This window comes from Terrapene carolina, unplaced genomic scaffold, assembly GCF_002925995.2.
Source record: "Terrapene carolina triunguis isolate 2854851 unplaced genomic scaffold, T_m_triunguis-2.0 Scaffold33356, whole genome shotgun sequence".
In the NCBI taxonomy this organism is placed as follows: Eukaryota; Metazoa; Chordata; order Testudines; family Emydidae; genus Terrapene; species Terrapene triunguis.
In genome coordinates this window covers 1,283,547-1,311,220 of record NW_020697707.1, presented here as the reverse complement: position 1 = coordinate 1,311,220, position 27,674 = coordinate 1,283,547, and the positions used below count along the sequence as shown (strand labels likewise).

General features: G+C 44.1%; 1 protein-coding gene across 1 annotated transcript in view; it reads right to left on the bottom strand.

Moving 5' to 3' along the window:
- Positions 1 to 3,135: 3,135 nt before the first annotated feature.
- LOC112114287 (E3 ubiquitin-protein ligase KCMF1) overlaps positions 3,136 to 27,674 on the bottom strand; it is a 71,592-nt gene continuing 47,053 nt past the window's right edge. Inside the window, exons 4-7 of the mRNA XM_024210934.2 lie at positions 16,472 to 16,573; positions 13,345 to 13,519; positions 11,515 to 11,797; positions 3,136 to 4,304 (exon numbers count right to left, since the gene is read on the bottom strand). Coding sequence (XP_024066702.1) covers positions 4,043 to 4,304; positions 11,515 to 11,797; positions 13,345 to 13,519; positions 16,472 to 16,573 — 822 coding nt within the window. The 3' untranslated portion in view covers positions 3,136 to 4,042. The remainder of the gene's footprint in view (positions 4,305 to 11,514; positions 11,798 to 13,344; positions 13,520 to 16,471; positions 16,574 to 27,674) is intronic.

The following is a 27,674-nucleotide window of genomic DNA, read 5'->3' as shown; positions in this document are numbered from 1 at the left end:
TGTGAAGGTTCATACAAACCTCCATCCTTTCAGCCAGCTTTAGCTCTTCGGCTGTAATATTTGCAGCATTAATTGAGGGAATAGTGACAAGATGTCATAAAGAGAAGCCACTGCTAAATTCAGGAAGGGGGCTAAAAGGTCATCCCTGCTGTCCTCAATATACTAAAGCCATGGCTGTATAAACCCCAGAAACTACACTCGCCATTTTATGCAAGGAGATTCTCCCTCAGCTCCTGGTAAAATGTCACTGTTTTAAAGGTTAATACAACTGAAACGTCCCAAGGGCTTGGTGAAAAAAGTGATAGGACCAGAAAGTCAATTTAGTGATGGTCAAGAGATTAAATTAAAATGTTTTCATTATGGTGTATTTCTGAGAAAAACAGATGAAAAAGCTTGATTGAATCTAGTTGTTAGTTTCAAACATAGTTTGAGTCACATTTGTATTAAGGGAAAAGCATCCACCTAGAACACACTGCGGGACTTGTCCCCTGTCCCCAGTGAACAAGAGTTTGCATATCACTTTGTCTCCTGTATATAATGTAAAATAGGCCTAGAGGTAAGCCCTACTGCCCCCGCCCCCCGATGTGATCACTTGTGTATCTTACTGACTACCGAGTGTTTTACACGCTTCAGTCAGCCTCACTTTTAACTCCACACACAGAGGACTCTGGCCTTACAGTGAGACTCTTCCCAGAAGAGAGGGCGCATGCAAGGACCTGTGCCTGTTCACTTCCACAAAAGGGCAATGGAGCCAGACCTCCACATCCCATACGCACAGCACTAATATTCTGCTCTGACCTTAACAGAGAAAACAGGACGAGGCTACTGCTAGGGGGCCGGCCAGTCATTCTGCCAGCTCACCATTCTGGCCATAAGATAACCCCCTTTATACTCCCCCTCTTCCAGATGCCCACAAGCCACCCAACTATTAGGGGTTTTTTGCCAGGAAGTGGGAGTTTACTTCACACATACAAGCTGCCCACTGACTTCCATGGGACTCCTCATATACAAATTGAATGTTCAACTTTAGGTGACCCAGCCCTTCCCACTACCTGAAGAGATTCCCTAAGGTGTGATTGCTGAGATGTCTGTCTTTTCCTCTGACCTCGCCCCTTTCCCTCAGAATATCTTCAAGGGCTGTTTTCATTCCAAGCCGGGGCATCTTTAACATAAAGCACTGATTTAATCATGAATATTTTTGAAATATCCCAGAATACAAAACTCTGGAAAGCTTTTAGTTTTAATGAGAACATTTTCTTATGAATACAACTTTTATAACTGTTTTAAAGCCGGACACTGACCTTTTCCCCCCCTAAAAGCTGCCACTCCTGCACAATCACCATTTATAGGGAAAAAAATATTTTAACTAGTATTTATAGGATACTCTTCATCCATCTTACAAGTACTCTTTAGGCAGGATTTCTTTTAAGCTTCATTAGGAAACAGTGTGTTTGCTTATGTTACATATAGCTAAAAAATCTGAAATAGCTGGGACATTGAAGAGTTTAAATATACAACGTCTACAAAGTTTAATGTTAAATATAAACAAGCAGGTATCAGACTTTCATATGAAACAGACACTTGTGGCACCAGCCCTTGCAGGAGAAGTGGAGTGAAGTTTGCAAATCATGTAACATAAGTGTCCTCAACAAACCAGCCTTATACAGATTTTAAATAATGTTCAGTATTCATGAAGAAATGCCTATTTGGTTTTATACACTGGCTTTTCTGGTAAGTGAAACAAAATTACATCCTTAAGAATTTCACTTGTACATGCACTGTGGAAACAATTGCACAGTTTTAAAGTGTTTTTTTTTGTCTTATATAAGCCGTGTTGGATAGTTGAACTGACCTTGTAGACAGTTTGCAGCTATTTTTTGGTCCAGTCCGAAGAGGATGGAGCTAGGTTGTTTTCAGGGGTGGCAGATGACAGAACAAGAAGCAATGGTCTCAAGTTGCAGTGGGGGAGATCTAGGTTGGCTATTAGGAAACACTATTTCATTAGGAGGGTGGTGAAGAACTGAAATGGGTTACCTAGGGAGGTGGTGGAATCTCCTTCCTTAGAGGTTTTTAAGGCCCGGCTTGACAAAGCCCTGGCTGGGATGATTTAGTTGGGGTTGATCCTGCTTTGAGCAGGGGGTTGGACTAGATGACCTCCTGAGGTCCCGTCCAACCCTGATATTCTATGAAATCATAGTCAAACTGTCAGGATAATGCACCAACACCAAAGAAAATCAACTGAACAACAGTCTTGAAAATGCTTTATTGAACGGTGTGTCTTATTGTAATGTGCAGAAGATGTGTTTGAAAAGACTACAGCTTGAAAATTGGTTCTGAAAATCCTCAACAATCAATAAAAAATCCCTCCCGGGGGTAACTCCTAATAGAACCAGAGGACTGGTGTAAAATTTCCCTTAAAACATTTTCTGTTGCAGAGACTGAACGAAAACAAAGTTGTACTGTACTGGCTGGAAATACTTGGAATCTGAGGATTAAGAAAATGAGAATGAAACAAACTTCAAACTGTGGGGTGGTTTTTTTGTTATTTTAGATTAGTATACACGTCACAGTTCTGTTGAGAACACCAGCTGGTGTTCAAGTCTGTAATTTTATTCTAAAATGCTTGTAATGCTGCAGGAATGGAAGAGAAAGAGAAAGCGGGCGAGGTTAGAGAACTGGAGAGAGACATGATTATAGTATAAGCCTATTTTAAATTTATCAGAAGCTGTGTGCACTTTTGTCTTTATAGTCTAACTTTACATTCCAAAAAAACCAAACCCCTGCTGTCTTTGCATTGGGGCTATTATGAAAGTCTATGCACAAAAAACACTGTACATTTTTTTACATATAGGATTAATAGTATAGGCATGTAGGTGGCATGATTCAATTAAAAGGCTCTTTACTTTTTTTTTTATGCCAGAAAAAAATAATCAAAGAGAAATAATAAATAAAAGGTGCTAAAGTTAGCATTAAGAATTCAGTTGTAATATATTGACAAAGTCTGGGAAGTCAAATCCTCAAGCTCTCCTGATACTGACAAGTCTCTGCAAACTATGAAGCAAATACATAAATAACTCAAAAATATGATTGAGACTGTGAAGGCTTTTAAAACTAAGACAACATAATCCAGGTTAATTTTTTTTTTTTTTTTTTTTAAAGACAGTGAATAAATGAATCATCTACACCTGAATAAAACATGTTTAACAGTTGAAAAATTTTAACAACCACAAAAAGGAAAAACTTTAAACAAAGATGAACAAGATTTGATTTGAGGGCACACAAAAGCCCTTTGCAGTAGATTCCAGCAGTGGCATTACTGTTGTGTCTCCTACAGATGCATAAAAGAGAAGCTGAACTCCACATGGACGTGATGACTAATATGACAACATAATAGTCACATATAGCAAAATGCCAAACCCTGGAAACAACAATCTATCCCACTGCAGAGCTTGCTTTATGTGCTGAAGCACATAGAAATAGGTGATTCAGTCACATATTATTCAAAAGCTACTTCATGGCTACAAACTGCTAGTGAACACAACCTTTTTGTCATGTAACCTTTGAATAATGGGAAAAGCTTTGGGTTTTTATAGTTTCACTCCTTGTATTTAATTTTTTAAATGACAAGGTCACTAAAACTCATGCACGCTGCAAAAAACCTCATGCAGTAGTTAAGGTAAACCATCCAAGCAGTTTTTATTCATTAATATTCATAAATACACACAGCAGCTTCATTAGAGATTTTTCATTTTTTCCTCTTCAGTTTGAACGTGGAGTATTAGGAGAGCCTTTTGCATGTCAAGGTACAGAACACAGAGGTATCTCCTCTGCACTGCAACCTACATTTACCTGCTAGAAGTAAAAATTAGTTAAGTGGAAATGATTATCATATATATCTTTTCTCTCTTCCTTTTGAATGTACACAATGTAACAAGAGTGACAGACCTGAAATTACAATCACCAAAACAAACCCAAGATAGTAGTTGTCCACTTTCATTGGCAAATACAGCACAGAGGACATTGTCTGCGAAGTGGGATGTCATCAAAGAGGAGGTGGAGGAGGCTCGTTTCCTTTATTACTCTCTTTTAAATTTAGGTTTTCTAAAGCAACATCTAAAGGCATAATATCTACACAGCCCATAGCACCAAAATCGGCAATTTCCCCCCTCTCATCCTCATCTGAGGAGGAACTTTCTTCCCGCATCAAAGTGGACAGTAGAAGCTCTTGAACAAATAGGCTACGGTCTGCCCGTTCGCTTTCCATTGACTGACGCTCTGCTTCTGACATCTTAGGATCATTCAACCTGCACAACAGTGAAGGGAGAGACAAGACAGGCAGTTGATAAAAACCACTGGGCTGAAGACATTATTACACAGCAAGAATGCTCTCATCTGCTGGACTGACACACACTGGAAGGTGTTTGTGACCATACCTTGGGAACCGGCATATGTATTGCTATCCTGCTTTGGAGGCGGACAGATCTGACAATGACTGACATACCTGATCCAACTAAAATAGACATTTCAAAAACCTTCTGTTTCAAGTCACAACAGTCTGCACAGATTGGATTGATAAAGTGGAGAAATTAAATTCTGAATGCAAACAACATGGCAACTTGCACTACTAAATGTAAAAAATTCTATTCTACATATTCTCTGAAAGTCTAACTGCAAAGTCTGTAAATACCAGCCCTTTGATTATTTCTAAAATATTTTAATTTATGTCACATACATTTGATCTCTAGAGGTCAGATTTTTTGGTAACAGGTAAAAACTCAGCATGACAGCAATAAATTATTTGATATAAACTTCAAGTTTCTGCCATAGTTTTCCAGCAGACAGAAGCTGAGGAAATGCTGCAGAGGAGAATGTATCAATTTGGAAGCCAAAAGATGAAAAAAGTAACAGGAACTTGAAAATCCAGAAGGCCTGTATATTACAATGCCTTGAGCATCCCAAGAGAGCTGGAATCACACAAAGATGATGGGCCTTTTTGACAGAACCACCCCGGAGTTTAATGTTTTCTAAAGCAGTAGTATTTATTAATGACATCTTTGTTTACTGCATTTTTCTTCTATTCTCACCTAAAATATAATAAAATATCTAATGTACATGAAAACAACCCAGTTACCTACTTTCATAACTGTTGTTCCTCGAGATGTGTTGCTCATATCCATTCCATTCTAGGTGCACACGCGCCCACGTGCGTCGTTGTCGAAGTGCCGCACTCATGCTGCGGTATATCCAGTGCCGCCGACCCTATGCCCTCTCAGTTCCTTCTTACCGACAACGCCAACAGAGGGGCAGGAGGGCGGGTAATGGAGCAACACATCTCGAAGAACAACAGTTACGAAAGGTAGGTAACCGTTTTTTCTTTGAGTGCTTGCTCATGTCGATTCCATTCTAGGAGACTCACAAGCAGTATCCCTGCTCGCGGGCTCAGAGTTCACAAAGCGAGCATTGTCTCAGGCTTGCTGGGTGAGTGCATAATGAGACGTAAACATGTGGAGAGACGACTAGGTAGCAGCCCTGCAGATATCCTGAATCGGCACCTGGGCCAGGAAGGCTGCCAACGAAGCCTGCACCCTAGTCAAGTCGGCAGTCACAGTCGCTGGTGGAGGCACCTTTGCCAGGTCATAGCAGTAACAGATGCAGGCTGTGATCCAGGACAAAAACTTCTGCGCAGACACTGGGTGACCTTTCATCCTGTCTGCCACTGCAATGAACAACTGCGTTGACTTACGAAACGTCTTGGTCCTGTCGATGTAGAAGGCAAGCGCTCTCCTGACGTCCAGGGCGTGCGATTTGCGCTCCTCTTCCGATTTATGAGGCTTTGGAAAGAAGACAGGTAAGTATATGTCTTGGCCAGTATGAAACTGTGAAACTACCTTGGGCAGGAACGCTGGATGAGGCCACTGCTGGACTTTGTCCTTTTAGAACACCATATAGGATGGCTCTGAAGTAAGCGCCCTGATCTCAGAGACCCTACGGGCGGACATTATTGTGACCAGGAAAGAAACTTTTCAGAAGAGGAGGAGAAGGGAGCAGGAAGCTAGAGGCTCAAAGGGAGGACCCATGAGCTGCAACAGCAGATGATTCAGGTCCCAGGGTGGGATGGGATCCCTGACATGCGGGTAGAGATGCTCCAGACCTTTCAAAAAATGGACTGTCATGTCGTGAGCGAAGACCGACCTGCCCTGGAGCGGAGGGTGGAAGGCCAAAATAGCGGCCAAGTGGACTTTGATCGATGATAGGAACAACCCCTGGAGCTTGAAGTGCAGAAGATAATCCAGGATAGCCTGCAGCGAGTCCTGCTCAGCCTGGATACCCCAGTCCAACGTCCAGCCCGTGAACCTCTTCCACTTGGCCAGGTAGGTTGCTCTGGTGGATGGCTTTCTGCTACCCACAGGACCTGTTGGACCTGGACCAAGTATTCCAGTTCTTCCACATTTAGCCATGCAGAAGCCACCCTGTCAAGTGCAGCGCCATCAGGTTCGGATGCAGAAGATGGCCGTGGTTCTGGGACAGCAGATGTGGCCAGAGAGGCAGCTGCAACGGGGTGGCTAGCAAAAGGTCCATCAGCGTGCCGAACTAATGCTGCTGAGGCAACGCAGGAGCTATCAGGATCACCTTTGCCTTGTCCTATTTGATCTTCATAAGGACCTTGTGAATTAGCAGCACCGGTGGGAAGGCGTACATCAGGACCCCCCCGCCCCCCCCCAACCTCGGGAGCAGAAAGGCATGAACAGGTCCACCTGGGGAGTCCCCCACCTCCGGAAGATCACACGGACCACTCTGGGTGGAGCGACCACTCGTGGCAAGATGAGAAGGTCCTACTGAGTTCTTGGCCCCAGGCAGATGTGCAGCCACCAGATGGACAGTATGTCGCTCACAGAAGTCCCAAAGGCAGACAGCATCATGGCAAAGGGCTGATGACCTGGCCCTGGCCCTGCCTGTTGATGTAATACATCGCTGTGGTATTGTCTGTCGGGACCTGAACCACCTTGCCCTTCATGTGGGGCAGGAAAGCCTGGCAGACCAGGCGAAGCGCTTTGAGCTCCCTGACGTTTATGTGGAGGGACAGATCATCCCACGACCAGCGGCCTTACATGCTGAGTTCGCCCAGGTGGACTCCCCAGCCCAGGTCCGACGCATCAGAAACCAGGGTCAGCGATGTGGATGGGGCTGCGAAGGGAACTCCCTCCAACACTGATTTGGGGCTCAGCCACCAATCTAGAGATGATTGGATGTGAGCCGGTACCCTGATCACCCAGTCTAGATTGTGTCTGTTGGGCATGTAGACCAACGCCAACCACGCCTGCAGTGGCTGGAGATAGAGCCGGGCATGCTGGTCCACGTACGTATATGCGGCCATGTGGCCTAACAACCACAGGCAGGTGTGAGCAGTGGTGAGCAGGCAGTTTTTCACATGGGAGATCAGGTCTGATATGGCCTGGAAACGCGCCACCGGAAAGAAGACTCTGGCTCGTGTGGAGTTGAGAACCACTCCAATGAGTTCATTGGTTCTATTCGTTGCACCGGCCTGAAGGTCGATTTCTTTTTGTTTATCAACAGGCCCAGGTCGCGACAGGTGGAATAAACAAGATCAAGGCTTCTTTGCACCTGATCCCAAGATCTGCCTTTGATGCGCCAATCGTCGAGATATGGATAGACCTGAAGTTCTCCACGCCTGAGGTAAGCGACCACTGGTGCCATACCTTTTGTAAACACCCTTGGGGCAGACGAGAGACCAAAGGACAACGCCATGACTGGAAATGGCGCCCGCCCACCACAAAACGGAGGAATCGTCTGCTACCTTGGAAGATGGAGATATGGAAATAAGCATTCCTCAGATCGAGGGTGGCGTACCAGTCTCCCAGATCCAGGGAGGGGATGATGGAGGCCAGGGAGACCATGTGGAACTTCAACTTTTTGAGAGACTTGTTGAGGCGCTTCAGGTCCAGAATGGGTCTTAGACCCCCTTTCACTTTCAGGATTAGGAAATAACGGGAGTGGAACCCTTTTCCCCTCATGTCCCAGGGTACCTCCTTCACTGCCCCCAGCTGCATGAGGTTCTCGACCTCCTGAATAAGGAGCTGATTGTCAGAAGGGTCCCTGAAGAGGGACTCTGCGTGTGTGTGTGTGTGGGGGGGGGGGGGGCGAGAATTGCAGGGTGTAGCCCTTAGATACAATCTCTAGCACTCAACGGTCCGAGGTGACTCGCAACCAGGCCGAACGGTAGGGACGAATACGGTTGAGGAACTACGCCTCATGACCACCGCCGACGCAACCACCCTAGCTACCAAATCAGCCGCGTCCCACGCCCTCTGGAAGGAGCACCGTGCAACCGTCGTATCCTTCTCCACCAGGGCCCCAAATTCCTGGGCCGATTCCTGGGGCAGTGAGTCCTTGAACTTACGGAGGGAGTCCCATAAATAGAAGTTGTACCTCCCCAAGAGAGCTGGAACTGAAAGGTGTCTGCCTGTTGGGCCATCTCCTCCACTTCCAATCCCAAATTCGTAGCCACCTTATGAAGCAGGGCCTGATGTTCTTTGAAATCGTCTGGCGGGCTCGTGCGGGAGGGGCCAGCCACCACCTTATTTGGGGATGAAGATGACAACTGAGTCACCGGGGGAGGCCCCGATGGATCATCCTCCACGTGGGAAGAGGGTTTTCGGGGTGGGCACATGCTCCTCTACCCTGGCCTCCAAGTGTGCCACACTTACCAAGCTCAGTGCCGCTGGTTGCTGTTCTGAGGCAGCGGCCGAGGAATGGACTGACTGAGGCATCGGCATCACAGGCTCCAGTAGGGCCATTGCACCAGCCACTGGCCTTGCAGCCTCAGGTGCCCATTCGCGTTGGTGCTGTCACGGTGAAGGGCTGAATTCCTTTCCGAACCAGAGGAAACACCTTCCGGTGACCACGGAGGGGCTGTCGAACTTGTGTCTCATGGTTAACAGTCGCCACGGGAGACCAGCGCCTCGAGTAGTAGGATCAGTTCCAGGGCCGGAGGGATCAGTACCACGACAGAGACCACTCCCACAGCGGGGATCTGTGCCGAAGAGACAGCCAGCAAGAGCATGACCGGTGCCTTCCTCTAGACAACCTGCATGGAGAGGGCGGAGACCGTGAGTGTGGTGCTGGTGATGTAGGATGTCCCGCAGAAGACAGAGACCTTGGGAGTGGAGACGGGGATCACTGTCTCATCTCCAGAGACCGGCATCATTCACCCACCCTCTGGGAGGGGTCTTTACGACTGGCGTGCCCTCACCAGGAGCCTTTGCCATGACCTGCGGCACACACGATGCCGGCAGTGCTGGTAGAGGCCTCTGCTCTCTGCACGCCGGCAGAGCCTGGGAAGGCTTTGGCACTGGGTCCCTTACTGCTCCCTGGAGTCAGTGGAGGATCCTTCAGGGGGCTAGGAGGCCCCATCGGGGGGGGAAGGGGGGGGAGGGTGGAGAGGTCCTATGTGGCTCCAGTGTGGGCTGTTGGCACGAACTGGGTCCTTTTCCCTTCTTTCTTGGTGCAGGGGAGTCACTCTTCTTCAACCTCTTCTTAGGCGGTACCAGGGAGCAGTGACAGGCAGAGCCTGGTGCCGGGGGTGCGCTGCACACTGAGGCTGAGGTGCTCGGGGCAGAGTCTGGCTGGGAAGGCTCGGACACCAGGCAGAGAGCAGCCTCCATTAGAAGGGCCCTCAAACGGATGTCTCGCTCTTTCCGAGTTCTGGGACAAAAGTTCTTACAGATGCGACACTTCTTCACAGGTCATTCCCCCAAGCATTTGAGGCAGCTGCTATGGAGGTCACTAACAGGCATAGATCAGTTACAGTCAGAGCAGGGCTTAAAACCCTTACGGCTCGAAGACTGAAGTAGAAGAACTGCAAGCCCTCGCGAGGCAAGGGAAAGAGGTGTTCTAATTAACCACCACGGGTGGTCAGAAGGAACTGAGAGGGCGTAGGTGCCTAATATACTGATGCATGGACGCAGCACTCAAGAGGGCATCACAGCTGACCCTACGGATACCGCTACGGCAAAAATCTCCAACGGCCGCGCATGTGGGCATGCACACACCTAGAATGGAATTGACATGAGCAAGCATTCGAAGAAGAAACTCTATTCAACCTCCAGTTTAGGATGAAACATTCATTTCCTGTTAAATACCATTTAATGTTAACTTCCAGGTTCTCTTTCTCTACATTAGAGTTCAAACAAATAGGCTGATATAATTGGAAATGCTCTTATTTTCCTGGAAGGAGTAATGTAAACAAGCACAATCAACAGGAAATTATCTATAAAGTAACTTCCCTTTATGCCTCTCAAACTGATGCTAGAGAACTCGAGAAGCAGTGAACAGTGTTAACATGGATACAGCAAGTGGACAAACACTGGTGTTTAAAATGAGATGAAACAAAAATTTTCTGTTTGCATTTATACTGTGGGGATCCAGTCAAAAATTCCACAGCTATACTTTGAGCACTGCGGTGTCTAGGACAACTGTAAGAATCAATTCCTCTACAAAGTCAGCAGAAAATGAATTTGTAAGTGGTAAAAATGGTTCTAAGACTACACAAACCTTTAACTACCCCACAATTGTGTGGGGAAAAAGCAACAAGGTTCTGTGAGAGAATGCCTCTCCCCTACACCCAGCACGGCAGCTAACTGGATACTCTTGCTGGCAACTTCTTGGGACAGTAGCTTCCAGGGGCTGCAGGAGGGCTCTCTCCATGGCAGTCTGCAAAAGCTGGAAGCTGATTGCAAGCAACATCTGTTTGACTGTAGTCCCTAGGCTGGCTTTTCATTTGAGTCTCATCTTTACTCCTGACAACATGGATGCAGCAACAGCAGTTAAAAGCCATTCATTATGGCTTGCGTTTCTGCAACCAGTGTTTTCATTTTGTACTAAGTGATTAACTACCATGGAAAACAGCTGATATCAATTACAAACAAACTGAACTAAATTAATTACTCTTATAGCGCATATATATATATAAACAAACCTCATTCTAACTTTTTGGGTGGACCAGATAGTGTATAATGCAGTGCAGTTTTACAGGCTATATGAAAAACACTGTTTTCAGACCAAGCACTTGCATGTTTAATAGAATAAATATAACTACTGCCCTACTGATGATCATCCATTACTAGCACTAAGTCAAAGTGCAAAATCATTTTGCCAAGATTTCGAGTGTCTACAATTCAGAACTCCGTGGCACCTGCAGATCTCCTGAACACTACCGTATGCATTTTGCATGATCACCTATTGGCTAAACAAATTATGTTGGGCATTGGAGATTGAGGGGATATGGGATATTAAGCTGCAATTAAGTACGCCAACTAGGCATGGCACTTAAGCATGTGTTTAACTTTAAGCATATGAGTAGTCCCACTGAACTTAACGCGACAATTTATGGGCTTAAAGTTAGCTACATGCTTAAGCACCTTGTCAAATCAGGGTCAAGAATAGGGATAGTGCATGTAATAAAAGTAATCGGATTACGTTTTTAGAATGAGTTACCTTGTAAGAAGAAACTGGGAGTTCTGGATAGCCTGCTGACTATTTTCTGTGTTAGATGTGTTGGTTGTTGCTGTAGATTGTGTAATAGTGGTGGTGACACTGCTTGTATTGGTGCGTCTGGTTGCATTGCGTGCTGTCTCCAGTTGTTGTCGTGCTGCCTGTGCGTGTTGTCGTTCTAACTGCAGTTGCATCTGCAACTGCTGTAACTGAGAAGCGGAAGGGCCAGAGGAATTGAGCTGTCCTCCTGCAGAACGCCTCACACCTGATAACTGAGATAAAAGCTCTGCAAAGAGGAGAAAAGTACTACTGTGAAATTTGCTTAAATTAATACTAACAAATGAGAGCACAAGTATTTCCTGTGCATCAATATCCCCATCTCTTATTTCTTTCTAAAATACTTTTTCATTACTTATCTCACAGATTGCCATATGGGCGCACAGTGCTTTACAAAACACTTAAGACACATTCCATTCCCCAAGCTCAAAGCATCATTTAGGCTATTCATTTCTTTACTAAGACGAAGAAATTCTCAGTCTGAAATCGTTTGAACAATAAAAAGAAAGGGCATTTCCTAGAGATTATGGACTGACTACAAGGTGGTATCTTCAGTTGCCAGTTCCCTAAAATGTTATCTTCTAGGCAAAATGGCTGTTGCCTCAGCAACCATTTCAATTTTGGCTTAAGTTCATAGGTGCTCTCCCCCTCTCCCACCCGCACACTATCTCCATGCTATACACGAGGGAAGCTGTGCTGTAGAAAAGAAAAATGACACTTCTGACACTTCTGTCAGTTAGTTTTGGGGAATATTCAATTCAGAACATAGATTTCTACCATACCGTACATTGTGTAAGTTCTGTTGGGGTCACAAGATAGACAGTAAACTCGTTTTCCCTGAATTCAGATAAATAATATACTTACATTTGCCTGGCAGGTGTTAGTATGACTTCCCTCATACTGGCCTAATAAAGATGCCTACTGCTACAAGGGTAGTAAAGACCTGCCTAGATAAAGACATGTCTGGCTTTGGACAGGGCTAATATGGAATTGTTCAGTTTTAGGGGGATCCGAGTGGGAACTCTGGTGAGTTTTGTCTGTACAAAAAGGTATTTTCAAAAATAAACAGTGTAAAAAAAATACTGCCCATATGTTATGATAGAACCTATGTGCATTCAAAAAGCTTGTGGGAAGCGTTAGTCTGCCATTCAGTCTGAATGCAAACAGACGACGTTTCGTAATGTTTATCAATAATATCAAAATGTAGCTCATTTAATCTTGATTAACGCTGAAGTATAGCATTTTTGTGTGGAGTAAGGATTCAGATACAGTACCTAATCTTCCCCATGAGTAATTCTATACACGTGACAAATACAAATTAGAAGCATTGAGGTAGATAATGGATTTTGAAAACACTGTTCACTTTTAAAATATATAACAATGCATGCAGGTAGGCTGTCTGAGGGGACTGGACCAGAGACCTTTGGAATTTAAAGGACCGGAGTTTTTAGATTCAGAGATCCTGGGTTCAATCCTTCTATACAACTCAACCAGGGGCTTGTTACTGAACTTTTAGTAAACTACTTTTTAAGACTCATAGATTTGGAAGCATCACCTCATATGACAATCTGTTTTTAACTTTCAACTTTACCTTGGAAGAAGGCACATTGCTATCAATAAAATCTTCTCATTTGGGGGAAGGGAGAGAAGGTCCTAGTGTGCGCGTGAGCGCGCAAACACACTAAATATGGACAAGCAGAGCAACCATTCTCTTGGATTTTGTCACTACATGTGGAGAGAAACTCTAAAGGGAAAATAAGGAATTATGACTCTTACCAGCTATAGGATCCATAGCTTCCCTATTGCTTGGAGAATATGAACTCTGCGAAGATGAAAGCCCACCAGTGGAACTGCTAGTAAAGTGCATGTTTGATCTACGTGCGCGAGGGCCTCCCAAACCCCGGCCTGGGTGAAACATTCTACGCACATGCCGAACACCGCTGGACTCATCGTAACCAAACAGTTAAGAAAATACCAAATTGTTTGATAGAGTGTTAAATGCGAGAGCTTTACCAGCAGAATGGGCTTGGGGATGACACACTATTCTTCATACAGGTATTCAACATCTTTGCCAAGTATAAAACAACTCAATCTTAATTATGCAACCAGAGCCTGTAGTGCCATAGTACATGGAACTCAAGACTTCTAGAGTTATTTGCACCAAGCGTCACTATTATTCTCATATTCACTATCGGTTCCTCCTTGTCTGCAGAGAATCCTCCCTGAGACTTCTTGTTTGCTATATCATAAAGGTGTTTTCTAGATAATTTAAGAACCTCTGTTGCTTGTTTGGCTGTATTCAGTACTCAACAGATGCGTGGGTAGTTACAATCCCCAAGTTCTGAATATTGAGTACCGAACATTGATCCAAGAAACTTCCTGGCTGCGGCAGGGAGTGGTGAGCCAAGAGCCTGTGGGGTGGAGGCAATCGGGCTCCTGGCACGGAGCTGCGTTTGGAGTGGAGAGCCCGTGCACTCAGCCCCCCATACTACCCCTCTTAAGTAGGTGGAAGTGCTCCTGGTGAGGATGCACACCACTAACAGAAGGAGGGTAGTGTGGACATGAACCACGGCAGTAATTACCTATATTAGGTCGACTTAAGTTTCTAGTGTAGACACTCAGTGTAAGCTTGAAAGTTTGTCTCCCTCACCAACAGAAGTTAGTCCAATAAAAGATATTACCTCACCCACCTTGTCTCTCTAATATCCTGGGACCAACACAGCTACAACACCACTACATGCAAAGGCTTCCTAGTCTATTTTAATCACAGCCCTATACTAAAGATCTTCCAAATGATGTAGGTGTCCACTAAGGGATTCCGAGTGCAAACAGGAGCCATGGATTTCACACGCTTGCCTTTTGGTGACAAAAGGCTCAATATTTTGGGAATTAGTCTTAGATGTAAACTGATAATACTCTAAAGCTCAGATCTGGATCTTAACTCTCCCAGAGTCCACAGGTGTTAAGAGCTCATGCTTCGATACAAGTGCAGCAAAGTAATATCAGGACATCACACAGCAGTGTTTTAATAGCTCTTTGACTTTGATAGCTCTCCTCCCTCTTTTCCACTGCTGACTGCTTGAAGAAATAGATGTTTCTCCTCAATGACCCTCTCCCCCAAGCCCTTAGTTACTGAGCAATAAGGAAAGGAAACCCAATGGCTCCAGTACGCCTGCACAATGCCCCCCAAGCTGTTGTGTTTGTAAGTGCATCATAAGGCAGTGTGAGCTTCCATCTTTAATTTTCTTAATGTCTAACACCTTCCATATCAGATATGGACTATGCCTAGTTTAGAAACCAAAATATTCATTTTGTAAAGGTTAGCACTGCAACCTTAACTTACTATCTTAAAAGCAAGCTCTGATTTTTCTGGCTCTTCTTCACTGCTGGTAATAAATACTCTTTAATTGAAAATTAGCGAACAGTTTCATCAATATGTGAGGCAGCCTCAAATACTCTTTAGAACAGCTTGGGGGGGAGATACCTGAGGGGAGGGCAAGAAGAATACCAAAGGTGTACATTCTAATTCAACACCTCATTCACCACAATAAGAAGTTAACTTCAATGTGTAATTGGGACCATTTAAATGCTAACACTATAGGCAATCAAATAAAATCACAATAGAATTGCAACTATTACCTCAAACACTATCTACTCTCCTCCAGAATGAGAAACTTTTGATGGTTTTTTGAAAGAATACCTAACCTGAAAAAATGGATAAGTGACGTAAATTCACTCTTTCAATTAAAACATGATTATTAAAATTTCTTTTAGAGATATAGAAACATTTTATGATAATTATAAATGCTTTAATCCTATTATCAGCAACTATTCTATGTGTATTTCACTGTATAGAGTAATTATAATGAACTCTCAATATGCTGTAGGAAGTTGCCCAGCAAAAAAATTAAATTAGAACAAAATTATCACATTAATTGACGCAAAAGAAAATAAATGGAAATATGTTTCTACAGAGCAGTACGTATTGAGAGGGCGGGGAGGGATAGCTCAGTGGTTTGAGCATTGGCCTGCTAAACCCAGGGTTGCGAGTTCAATCCTTGAGGGGGCCATTTAGGGAACTGGGGTAAAAATCTGTCTGGGGATTGGTCCTGCTTTGAGCAGGGGATTGGACTAGATGACCTCCTGAGGTCCCTTCCAACCCTAATATTCTATGATTCTATGAGAGCCGTTTCAGCTCTTCAGTCAGCAGAAAAACAGGATAAATCCCTACAATCTATACCCCAGCTAATGAAAAATCAGCCCAAAGTTACAAGGAATCTCCTGTTAACTTCTCTAATTATCATAAAAATGCCATCAAAAAGCATGAAAGTATCCCATTAAAAATGGCAATATATAGCTGAAGTAAAATTTTTAAAAGTCACTCATCAAAATCAACCCACAGCCACCTCTCAACCCCTCAAAAAATTGTTTATGGTATAAACTGATTCATCATGTTTGGTGTGTAATTATTTGCAATGTACTGGTGCATTTATATTACTGCTTTGGACCAGTGGTTTTCAACATGGGGTCCGCTGACCCTGGGGGTCCGCAGACTATGTCTAAGATTTCCAAAGGGGTCTGCACCTCCATTTGAAATTTTTTAGGGCTCCGCAAATGAAAAAAGGTTGAAAACCGCTGCTTTAGACAGATACTGTCAGCAGGCAATTTTATTTACATCTATTTGTTGGTTTTCAAAAACACTAGCAACTTCGTTTTTTTATTGGTAGTACATTTAATTCTATTGTAGCTCTTTCATATCCTGGTTTTCCAACAACTAAACTAAGTGGCAGTTCTGAGAGGCTAGTGGAATTAAAATGCCACACCTTGCTTGTAAAATCAAAACAAGTAGTTAATATTATATGCAATACAATCCCGCCTTTTTACTTGACTTGAGAAAGGATATTAAATCTCTAGGAGCTCTGTGTTCCAGTGTAAGATGTGCTGCAAAGTCATCTGTGACATGATTAGGATCCCCTCCAGGTAACGCTGCACATATTGGACAAATCTGAAATGACAAAGTCAGAAAAACGAGTTTAACAACTTCACAAAACAGCAACATGCATTCATCATTCTTGGCTGATCTCTTAACAATAAGAAACTATTATGCTTTAATAAACAAATTCTAATGCTGCATATATGTAGCCACAGGTAAAAAGTAGTTTAAAAAAAAAAAAAAGAGTGTTCAAGAAGCACTATTAGCTTAACTAGTTTAAAAATAAATTAAATAAATAAATAAATAAAAACCCCAACAACATCGTGTTCCCCTCTTAGGGCTTGTCTACACTGGCACTTTACGGCACTGCAATTTTCTCGCTCAGGGGTGTGAAAAAACACCCCCCTGAGCACAGCAAGTTTCAGTGCTGTAAAGCGCCAGTGTAAGCAGTGCCCCAGCGCTGGGAGCTACGCCCCTCGTGGAGGTGGGTTTTTTAGAGTGCTGGGAGAGTTCTCTCCCAGAGCTCTGCCGCGACTAACAAGCCACGTTAAAGCGCTGCTGCGGCAGCACTTTAGCGTTGCCAGCGTAGACTACCCCTAAGTTATGTTTTTAGTAACACCCTAGAAACCCAACGCGAAATTTATTTTCAAATCAGATTTGTAACTCTCTGGTTTTACAATTTGTTTTCATATGCTAATTTCTATGCAGATAGAGAGGGTTTGTTTACACATGTTGCTAACAGCTCACATGCACCAAACATGGCGACATCATCTTGTTCATTCTTTGCTCTTGAAAGCCAGAGGCACTCTCTCCCATTCATTCTATAGGAAGAGTGAGAATAAAACTACTCCAAAAGGGAATATTTGTAACATATCACTGTTGGATAGCATCTGAACAGGCTGCCTCCCATAACAACATTTAGAGAGTCCAAGGATCTTCAAACTATCTACTCTAGACTCCCCCCGTCCCAAATTTTTTTCCACCGTTGCAGTGAAGTAATGAAGGTGGGGTGGAGGGCAGGATAACAGGATAGCTAAAGAGCAGGAATCCCCTGGAACTCTTCCAGCAACGCGCAATGGAGCACGTACATCTTCAACCCCAAGGGAAAGGTTTTTACTCTACATACGTCCTAGTCCTCAAGAAGATGGGAAGTTAGAGACCTATCCTTGATCTCCACACTCTCAACCACTTTATTTGCAAGATGAGATTTTGCATGGTCACACTTCAATAATCCCATCCCTGGAGAAAGACACATGGTTTATAGCTCTCAATATGAATCATAGGACTGGAAGGGACCTCGAGAGGTCATCTAGTCCAGTCCCCTGCACTCATGGCAGGACTAAGTAATAACTAAACCATCCCTGACAGGTGTTTGTCTAACCTGCTCTTAAAAATCTCCAATGATGGAGATTCCACAAAGTCCCTAGGCAATTTATTCCAGTGCTTAACCACCCTGACAATTAGGAAGTTTTTCTTAATGTCCAACCTAAACCTATTTTGAATTTAATCCTATCCTCCAAAGCACTTGCAACCCCAAAATCATTGATGAAGATATTGAACAGAACCGGACCCAGAACTGATCCCTACGGGACCCCACTTGTTATGCCCTTCCAACATGACTGTGAACCACTGATAACTACTCTCTGGGAACGTTTTTCCAACCAGTTTTGCACCCACCTTATAGTAGCTCCATTTAGGTTGCATTTCCCTAGTTTGTTTATGAGAAGGTCATGTGAGACAGTATCAAAAGCCTTACTAAAGTCAAGATATACCACGTCTACCGCTTCCCCCCATCCACAAGGCTTGTTACCCTGTCAAAGAGAGCTATCAGGTTGATTTGACACAATTTATTCTTGACAAATCCATGCTGTTACTTATCACCTCATTATCTTCTAGATGTTTGCAAATTGATTGCTTAATTATTTACTCCATTATCTTTCCGGGTACAGAAGTTAAGCTGACTGGTCTGTAATTCCCTGGGTTGTCCTTATTTCTCTTTTTATAGATTGGCACTATATTTGCCCTTTTCCAGTCTTCTGGAATCTCTCCAGTCTTCCATGACTTTTCAAAGATATGGCTCAGATATCTCCTCAGTCAGCTCCTTGAGTATTCTAGGATGCATTTCATCTGGCACTGGTGACTTGAAGACATCTAACTTGTTCAAGTAATTTTTAACTTGTTCTTTCCCTATTTTAGCCTCTGATCCTACCTCATTTTCACTGGCATTCACTATGTTAGATGTCCAATCAGCGCCAACCTTCTTGGTGAAAACCGAAACAAAGAAGTCATTAAGCACCTCTGCCATTTCCACATTTTCTGTTATTGTCTTCCCCCACCTCATTGAGTAATGGGCCTATCCTGTCCTTGGTCTTCCTCTTGCTTCTAATGTATTCATAGAATGTTTTCTTGTTACCCTTTATGTCTCTAGCTAGTTTGATCTCCTTTTGTGCCTTGGGCCTGGTCTACACTATGAGTTTAATTCGAATTTAGCAGTGTTAAATCGAATTAACCCTGCACCCGTCCACACAACGAAGCCATTTATTTCGAAATAAAGGGCTCTTAAAATCAATTTCTGTACTCCTCCCCGACGAGCGGAGTAGCGCCGAAATCGATATTGCCATTTCGAATTAGGGTTAGTGCAGCCGCAATTCGATGGTATTGACCTCCAGGAGCTATCCCACAGTGCACCATTGTGACCACTCTGGACAGCAATCTGAACTCGGATGCACTGGCCAGGTAGACAGGAAAAGCCCCGCGAACATTTGAATTTTATTTCCTGTTTGCCCAGCGTGGAGAGCCCAGGTAACCATGCAGGCCGATAATCAAAAAAGAGCACCAGCATGGACCGTACGGGAGGTACTGGATCTGATCGCTATATGGGGAGAGGATTCAGTGCTAGCAGAACTTCGTTCGAAAAGACGAAATGCCAAAACTTTTGAAAAAAATCTCCAAGGGCATGATGGAGAGAGGCCACAATAGGGACTCAGATCAGTGCCGCGTGAAAGTCAAGGAGCTCAGACAAGCCTATCAAAAAACAAAGGAGGCAAACGGTCGCTCCGGGTCAGAGCCGCGAACATGCCACTTCTACGCTGAGCTGCGTGCAATTCTAGGGGGGCCGCCACCACTACCCCACCTCTGACCGTGGATTCCGAGGCGGGGGTAATCTCATCAGCCACACCTGAGGATTCTGCGGACGGGGATGAGGAGGAAGACGAGCTTGCGGAGAGCACACGGCACTCCGTTCTCCCCAACAGCCAGGATCTTTTTCTCAACCTGACTGAAGTACCCTCCCAAGCCAGTATCCAAGACCATGATCCCATGGAAGGGACCTCAGGTGAGTTTACCTTTTAAAATATAAAACTTGTTTTAAAAGCAAGCGTTTTTTAATGATTACTTTGCCCTGAGGACTTGGGATGCATTCGCGGCCAGTACAGCTACTGGAAAAGTCTGTTAACGTGTCTGGGGATGGAGCGGAAATCCTCCAGGGACATCTCCATGAAGCTCTCCTGGAGGTACTCCAAAAGCCTTTCCACAAGGTTTCTGGGCAGTGCAGCCTTATTCCGTCCTCCATGGTGGGACACTTGACCACGCCATGCTAGTAGCAAGTAATTTGGTATCATTGCATGACAAAGCCTGGCAGCGTATGGTCCCAGTGTTTGCTGGCATTCAAGCAACATCCCTTCTTTATCTCGCTGTGTAATCCTCAGGAGAGTGATATCGCTCATGGTAACCTGGTTGAAATACGGGAATTTAATTAAGGGGACAGAGATGGCCGTTCCTACTGGGCTGTTTGCCTGTGGCTGAAAAGAAATCCTTCCCTGCAGTTAGCCTAGCGCGGGGGGGGGGGGGGGGGGGGGGGGGGGGGAGAATTGGCCCTGGGCTTTTCCCATTTGGCTAGCAGGGATCTTCCCTGATACCAGCCACGTGGTGGGGGAAGGGATAAAGTGATCATCCAGAGAATTGGATGGGGGGGGGGTAGTTTGTTTTCTGCTGCTGAAGGTTAACGGGAAAACCGCAGCACTCAACAGGCTTTGCTTGGTATGTGGGAAAGGAGGGCGCAGAAGCCGAAAGACAATGGCTTACCATGGCCGCATGCAAGCCGAATTCTGTTGCCTGGACCTGCGTCTGTGATCTCTAGCAGCAAAGCCACAGGCACTCAATATTAAGAGGCAAAAAATTCGGATTAATCCCGTAGTGTAGACATACCCTTGGCCTTTCTAATTTTGTCCCTACATACTTGTGTTATTTGTTTATATTCATCCATTGTAATTTGACCTAGTTTCCACTTTTTGTAGGACTCTTTTTTGATTTTTAGATGAAGGACGTTTACTTTATATTTACTCCACCCAAAGGCATTTTCTCAGCTCTGTGATGGGCCCCATCCACTTTCAATGCAGGGCGCACCCATTTAGCCTTGCTACTGTACCCAGAGCCTTTACCAAAGTCTTTCTGATAGCAGGAGCTCATTTCAGATGGAATGGCTTCACTGTTTTCCCCTACCTTGATGACCTGCTTCTTGCTGCCATGACACACCTGGAAGCCTACAAGCTGACCTCATCAATACTTCAACTACTGTCTTCCCTAGGAATAAGAGTGAACTTGGAAAAGTCTGTCCTCTCTCTGATGCAGACAACAGATTTCACAGGGGCCACTCTAGATTCAGTCAAGTGAGAGCTTATCTACCAAGGCAGAGGTTTCACACCATGAGCAACCTAATAAATCAGGTTATGTGCAACCCTTGAGCTCCAGTCAGAACTTGTCTTTACACATGGACCAGTCTATTTTATGAAAATCCAACAGCAACAATAATGGTTAACGTACCAGTCAGAGTCCTTTGAACTTGCAAGAGGGACCAAACAAGCCTGCCCTTTAGTATATGCACTAGCCATTCAATTCCTGACCACTGCACTTCGATTGTCTTTATCTATTGAAGAAATTAAAATTGGCAACCACTAATAGATTTAACTTCTCACCAAAACTTTGTACCACAGGTATGAAATCTGTTCCTTATTTTTGGGAAGCTGTGCCGTCTAAATTTTGAAACTACCATATATTTTTCAAGTACACTGAGCACATAATAAACATAACAGGTCAAGAATTTTTCAATAATTTTTTTTTTTGGGGGTGGGGGTCAGAAAATGCTGATTCATCAAAATGCATCAGCTTTGCCAAAGGTCTTGTTGGGAAGATCCAGGATGGAATTTTTGGTGAGAGAGAGAGCCCGGAATAGCTAATAGCCTGGTGCTTTGGGCACTCAACTGGGATGTGGGAGATCCAGGTTCATGTCCTTGCTCTGAATCAGGCAGAGAAGGGGACTTGAACCTAGGTCTCTCACATCCCTGGTGAGCACTCTGACCATTGGCTATTCCAGTTGGGGCAGGTGGGTCATTTTTGTTTTGGGGGGGGGGGGAGGGAGGGAAAAGAAAGGAAACAACTTGAAAGATGTTGGTTTTGTTCCACATTGGAATGAAAACAAATTCTGAAACTCTGAACATTTTTCATGAAACAGAATTCTTGTTTTCCAGCCAGCCTCGCTACTAAGTTTAAATATCAAGGGGTAATACCACCAATTATTACAATACTACAAATGTCCAAAGAAATTGGGGGGGTGTTGCCCTTCTGAACTGGAATCTTCCACTACATATAAGGAAAGGCAAAAACTTCATTCTAGCCAGTCATACACATTAACATGGCAACGTTTGAATAGGATCAGATTTATTCTGTTGAACTGAGTTCTTTAACCTGCTGCCTAAAAGAAGAATTACCAGATACAGGTAAAAACAATCCAATTAGCCCTGCAAATCTGGCTGAAAGTCAGAAAGCTTTTATATATACAAGCATATTTTGATTACCACTGCTACTGTAAGTACTTGCTTAATGTCAGTATCTAAGCAAGGATAATTGTTTCAAAACATGGGCTCAAAGCCGTTATAAACCTGAATGACTCTCTCCTCAGTCACGTGCTTATATTCTTTGCTCAACTTCAGCAACACTACAATATTGAAACAGTTTTATATGTACCTACAATTAAGAGACTTTATAACCAATGCTAAATTCAGCTCTTTACTAACACATCATGCAAATGTGCATGGGTGCTATGAATAAAGTACTGTGGATGAAAATATCCTTCAACACCACAAGCTAGGAACAAAGATATGGATATAAGAATACTGGAGACTGATCTGCAAATAAAGAACAAGGGTTCCCTTTTCAGACAGGTAGAGCACCACAACTCCCACAGAGAGGCAGGTGCTCAATACTACGAACTTTGGCCTCAAGTGCAAATGAAAAAAGACATTTTTAAACATAGCTGCAGACCAAAATGTGCCAATTGGAGAAACTCAGACTCACACAATAGTCTGTATCTGCAAAGTTTCACTGACATCAAGTGGCATGAATCAGAATTACATCACCACACCAATGACAAAAACACATCTAAATTTAGGGGTTTTATTGCAATCACTTTATTTAAATGTAGCAATTAAAGTAAACCTGAAATTATCTAAAAGAGACCTGCCCCGGGGGGGGGGGGGGGGGGGGGGGGGAAGGGGGGAGCAGGAAGAAGAAAGTGATGTGCACCCGCACTTGATACCAGTGTCTAGGGGTATGTCTACACTATGGGATTACTCTGATTTTACAGAATTCGATTTTTGGCAGATTGTATAAAGACGAGTGCATGAGGCCACACTAAGCACATTCATTCGGCGGTGTGCGTCCATGTACCGAGGCTACCGTCAACTTCCGGAGTGTTGCACTGTGGGTAGCTATCCCAGAGCTATCCCATAGTTCCCGCAGTCTCCCCTGCCCATTGGAATTATGGGTTGAGCTCCCAATGCCTGATGGGGCCAAAAATTTGTCGCAGCTGGTTATGGGTAAATGTCATCAGTCAATCCTCCCTCCGTGAAAGCAACGGCAGACAATCATTTCGCGCCCTTTTCCCTGGATTGCCCGGGCAGACGCCATAGCACGGCAACCATGGAGCCTTTTTTCACTGTCACCGTATGTCTATTGGATGCTGCTGACAGACGCAGTACTGCAGCGCTACACAGCAGCATCCCCTTGCCTTTGCAAGTTGGCAAAGACGGTTACCAGTCATACTGTACCGTCTGCTGCTGTCATGGGTGCTCCTGGCCGGCCTCGGTGAGGTCGGTCAAGGGCACCTGGACAAAAATGGGAAGGACTTCCCAGATCATTCTCTTCTTTAAGTTTTGTCTAATGGAGAGTCAGTCCTGCCTAGAATATCAGGCAAGCCTACTAAAGAACCAGAGAGGCAAACGGAGGCTCCGGGTCAGAGCCCCAGACATCCCGCAGAAATGATGAGCTGCATGCCATTCTAGGGGGTGCCCCTACAACAACCCCAACCGTTGCTTCCCTCCTCCCCCACCCCTCCTGGGCTACCTTGGCAGTTATCCCCCCATTTGTGTGATGAAGTAATAAAGAAATCATGAATTTGAAACAACACGGACTTTATTGCCTCTGCAAGCAGAGATCAAAGGGGGGAGGGGAGGGCAGTTGGCTTACAGCGAAGTCGAGTGAACCACCATTCTGCACTTGCTCAGCCTATAGCTGAAAATGGGAATCTGTGATAAGCACTAGGATAGAAGCAAAGGCAGGACTGAAACTCCATTTGTGTGTGGGCCTTTGGTTGACACTGGTAAAATACAAAATGTCCCAGGATATGTATGTTGGAGGACAGTTCTAAACGGCAGCTTTATTTTTTTATTTGCAGCAAAATGTAGAGGTCTAAGTATCTGATTGTGAGCAAGGGGTAGGCTGGGGTAGGTGCGACCGTGTGGCGCTGCCGACTGGAAGAGCAGCCTGAGGCAGAAGCCTCCAGCTGGCATGATATTCCAGGCAGGACTGAATCTCCATTACACAAAGCTTAAAGAAGAGAATGACCTGGAGTCATTCCCATTTTTGTCCAAGCGCCCCCGACCAACCTCACCAAGGCCAGCCAGGAGCACCCATGTCTGGCCAGGCACCCCTGACCGACCTCACCGAGGTTTCACGGTGGAGGGGGGGAGGGGCTGACGACATATACCCTGAACCACCCGCGACAATGTTTTTGACCCTTTAGGCATTGGGAGCTCAACCCAGAATTCAAATGGTTTTCGGAGAGTGAGGGAACTGTGGGATAGCTATAGTCGTCAGTCGCCCCTCCCTCCGTGAGCATCCATTTGATTCTTTGGCTTTCTGGTACGCTTGTTTCAGCTCCTTAAGTTTCACGCAGCACTGTGTTGAGTCCCTGTTGTGGCCTCTGTCCATCATGGCCTTGGAGATTTTTTCAAATGTTTTGGCATTTTGTCTTTTGGAATGGAGTTCTGATAGAACAGATTCATCTCCCCATACAGAGATCAGATTCAGCATCTCCCGTACGGTCCATGCTGGAGCTCTTTTTTGATTCTGGCTGTGCTGATGAGCTCTGCATGGTCACCTGTGCTGATCAGCGCTCCACGCTGGGCAAACAGGAAATGAAATTTAAAAGTTCGCGGGGCTTTTCCTGTCTACCTGGCCAGTGCATCCGAGTTCAGATTGCTGTCCAGAGCGGTCACAATGGTGCACTGTGGGATAGCTCCTGGAGGCCAATACCGTTGAATTGCGGCCACACTAAGCCTAATTCGAAATGGCAATGTCGATTTCGGTGCTACTCCCCTCGTTGGGAAGGAGTACAGAAATCGATTTTAAGAGCCCTTTATGTCGAAGTAAATGGCTTCATTGTGTGGACGGGTGCGGGTTAATTCGATTTAACGCTGCTAAATTCAACCTAAACTCATAGTGTAGACCAGGCCTAGGTCTAAACAGAATCAACACCCTCATTCTAACTCTCAAATCCATGTGTTACATTCTTCTTTGAAATGTGAAAAAATAAAATAAAGGAGTCAGAAGAGATGAAGAAATCTGAAATGATGAGTCATTTCCCTATCATACATTAGGTCTGATGCAATCCGTTTCAAGCTTTCATATTTTTATATCAACCAATAGCATACAAAGATAAAACTGAGCAACAAATACATTCACTCAATGTCCCTCATATTCCTGAAGCATAAAAATCATCCATACATGAACTGTTTGATTCCTGGGAGAACTTAATCTAGAATAGCTTAAGAACTGTGTTGCAGAAATTGTCTAGTAGGTATTTTTGTTTAAATCAGGTAGTGAAGAGCTGTGGACTTTTCTAAGACAAAAGTAATCTAGAGCTCATCAGTTCCTAAATAGCTGAGGTGTATAGTCATTAGTTTCAGACCATCACAATAAAGGTCAAGAACAAAGCATTTATAAGGCATCAAAGACAGATTGCAAACTGTTCTTGAACAGATCCAAGCCTTCCTAGACATAGTAAAGCGGGCTATTTCCCATGTTCAGAAAAAGTTTCAGAGACAGAAATATCTACAACTCTATTGTATAATGCGCAGTTGAATACCACAGGGTAGGCCTACACTAGAAATGCTAGACTGGCACAGTTGCAGCGGTTAGTAGTAAATCCACCTCTCTGAGTGGTAGCTAGGTTGATCATAGAATTCTTCCCTTGACCTAGCAGTGTATACACCAGGGCTTCACAGTCCTGAGCGATGTAGTTAAGCCGACCTAACTCTGTAGTACAGACCAGCCCCTAGCTGCTGTGAACTGATTACTACTATTGAAATCACAAGGAAATCAAGTGATCAATAATAGAGAAAAAGCAAAACCCATCTTACAGGACCAAGATACCATAGCATTTTAATTTTATGGACCACTGAACAAGTGATAGTCAAATCCAAAGTTCCTCAGCAGGATCCAGCTATCCTTCCTTGATGGGAAGGCCACACTGGCTACATCTACACTGGGAAGGAAAAAAAAAAAAAAACAGCCCCACAAAACCTCAGCAGCAAGTCTCAGAGCCCAGGTCAACTGACTTAGACTCACATGGCTCACACTACAGGGCTAAAATTAGCAGTGTAGATGTTCCCGCTTGGGCTGAAGTCTTGGCTCTGAAAACCAACAAGGAGGGTGGGTCTCAGAGTCTGGGCTCCAGCTTGCATAGAAACATCTACACTGCTATTTTCAGTCCCATAGCACGAGTGAGTCAGGTGACCTGGGCTTTGAGACTCATTGCTGCAGGTTTGTTTTTTTAAAACAGTGTAGTGGGTTACCCATTAGCCCTATCTTTGTACAAATGAAGCACTTTAAGACTCTGTGCATATATATAGCAATCTCAAGAGCAGTCATTAGGTGGTATAACCTTTTTCTGGTAATGCCTGGACTTTCAGAAAAGAAAGGATGTTGTGATAATGCCCTAGATGATTCTGGAGTTAGAAATCCAAAATGTGCCAGACTGACTTGACACTGGAAAAGAACAGGTTAGACAAATACCTGTCAGGAATGGTCTTGAGTGCAGGGATTGCACTAGATGACCTACTGAGGTCCCTTCCATGGAATTGTGCTATCCATTTTAACAGCCAGAAGAACGTGTCGGATAACTTTTAATAAGTATTAACTGAACAACTTTTTGAAGTATTTCTACAAACAATGCCAGATTCATTGAAAAGAGAAAAAGTAGTTTAAAATAGGCTGTTACAAGTCAGGTGCAAACCCTTGCCCACTTCCCAATTCCACACAATAAAAACCATACAGTTACTCCAGTCTACAGAATATGGACAGTGTGCTGATTTGGTGGCTGGGCTGAGAGAAGTGCTGTTGGGACAATTAGCATGCAGCAGGTTCTAAATGTCCCATAATAAGCATCAAAAACTCTCCCCCCAAAACAGTCAACATTAGGAATGAGAATTGTGGGCACAAAAAGTGAATTCCATGATATTAGGCTCTCTCCTGAGTTTTTCTGCATTGTACAATATTCAGCAATTTCTAAGCTTTCATTTTAAAAGAGTTAAGTTCATCTTTTCTATTGCCAAGATACAGGTGGCATAATGTAAATTTGATAGAAAACTGTATCCAACCAATATAACATCAAAGGTTGCTCACTGCTCAATTACCCAATTCTCCTCAACTTTAGATTGAATTAATATAATATAAATATTAACATTATTTTTAAAGGACTTTTTCTCTGCCCCTTTCATATTTAGAAAGAAATAAGCGATGTAGAAATTAAACACTCAAAACTATGTTAATGCAACATTAAAGCTGGCTGGTTAAAATAAAATAAAAAGTCAGGTAATGCAACAGTTAAAGGCTCCAA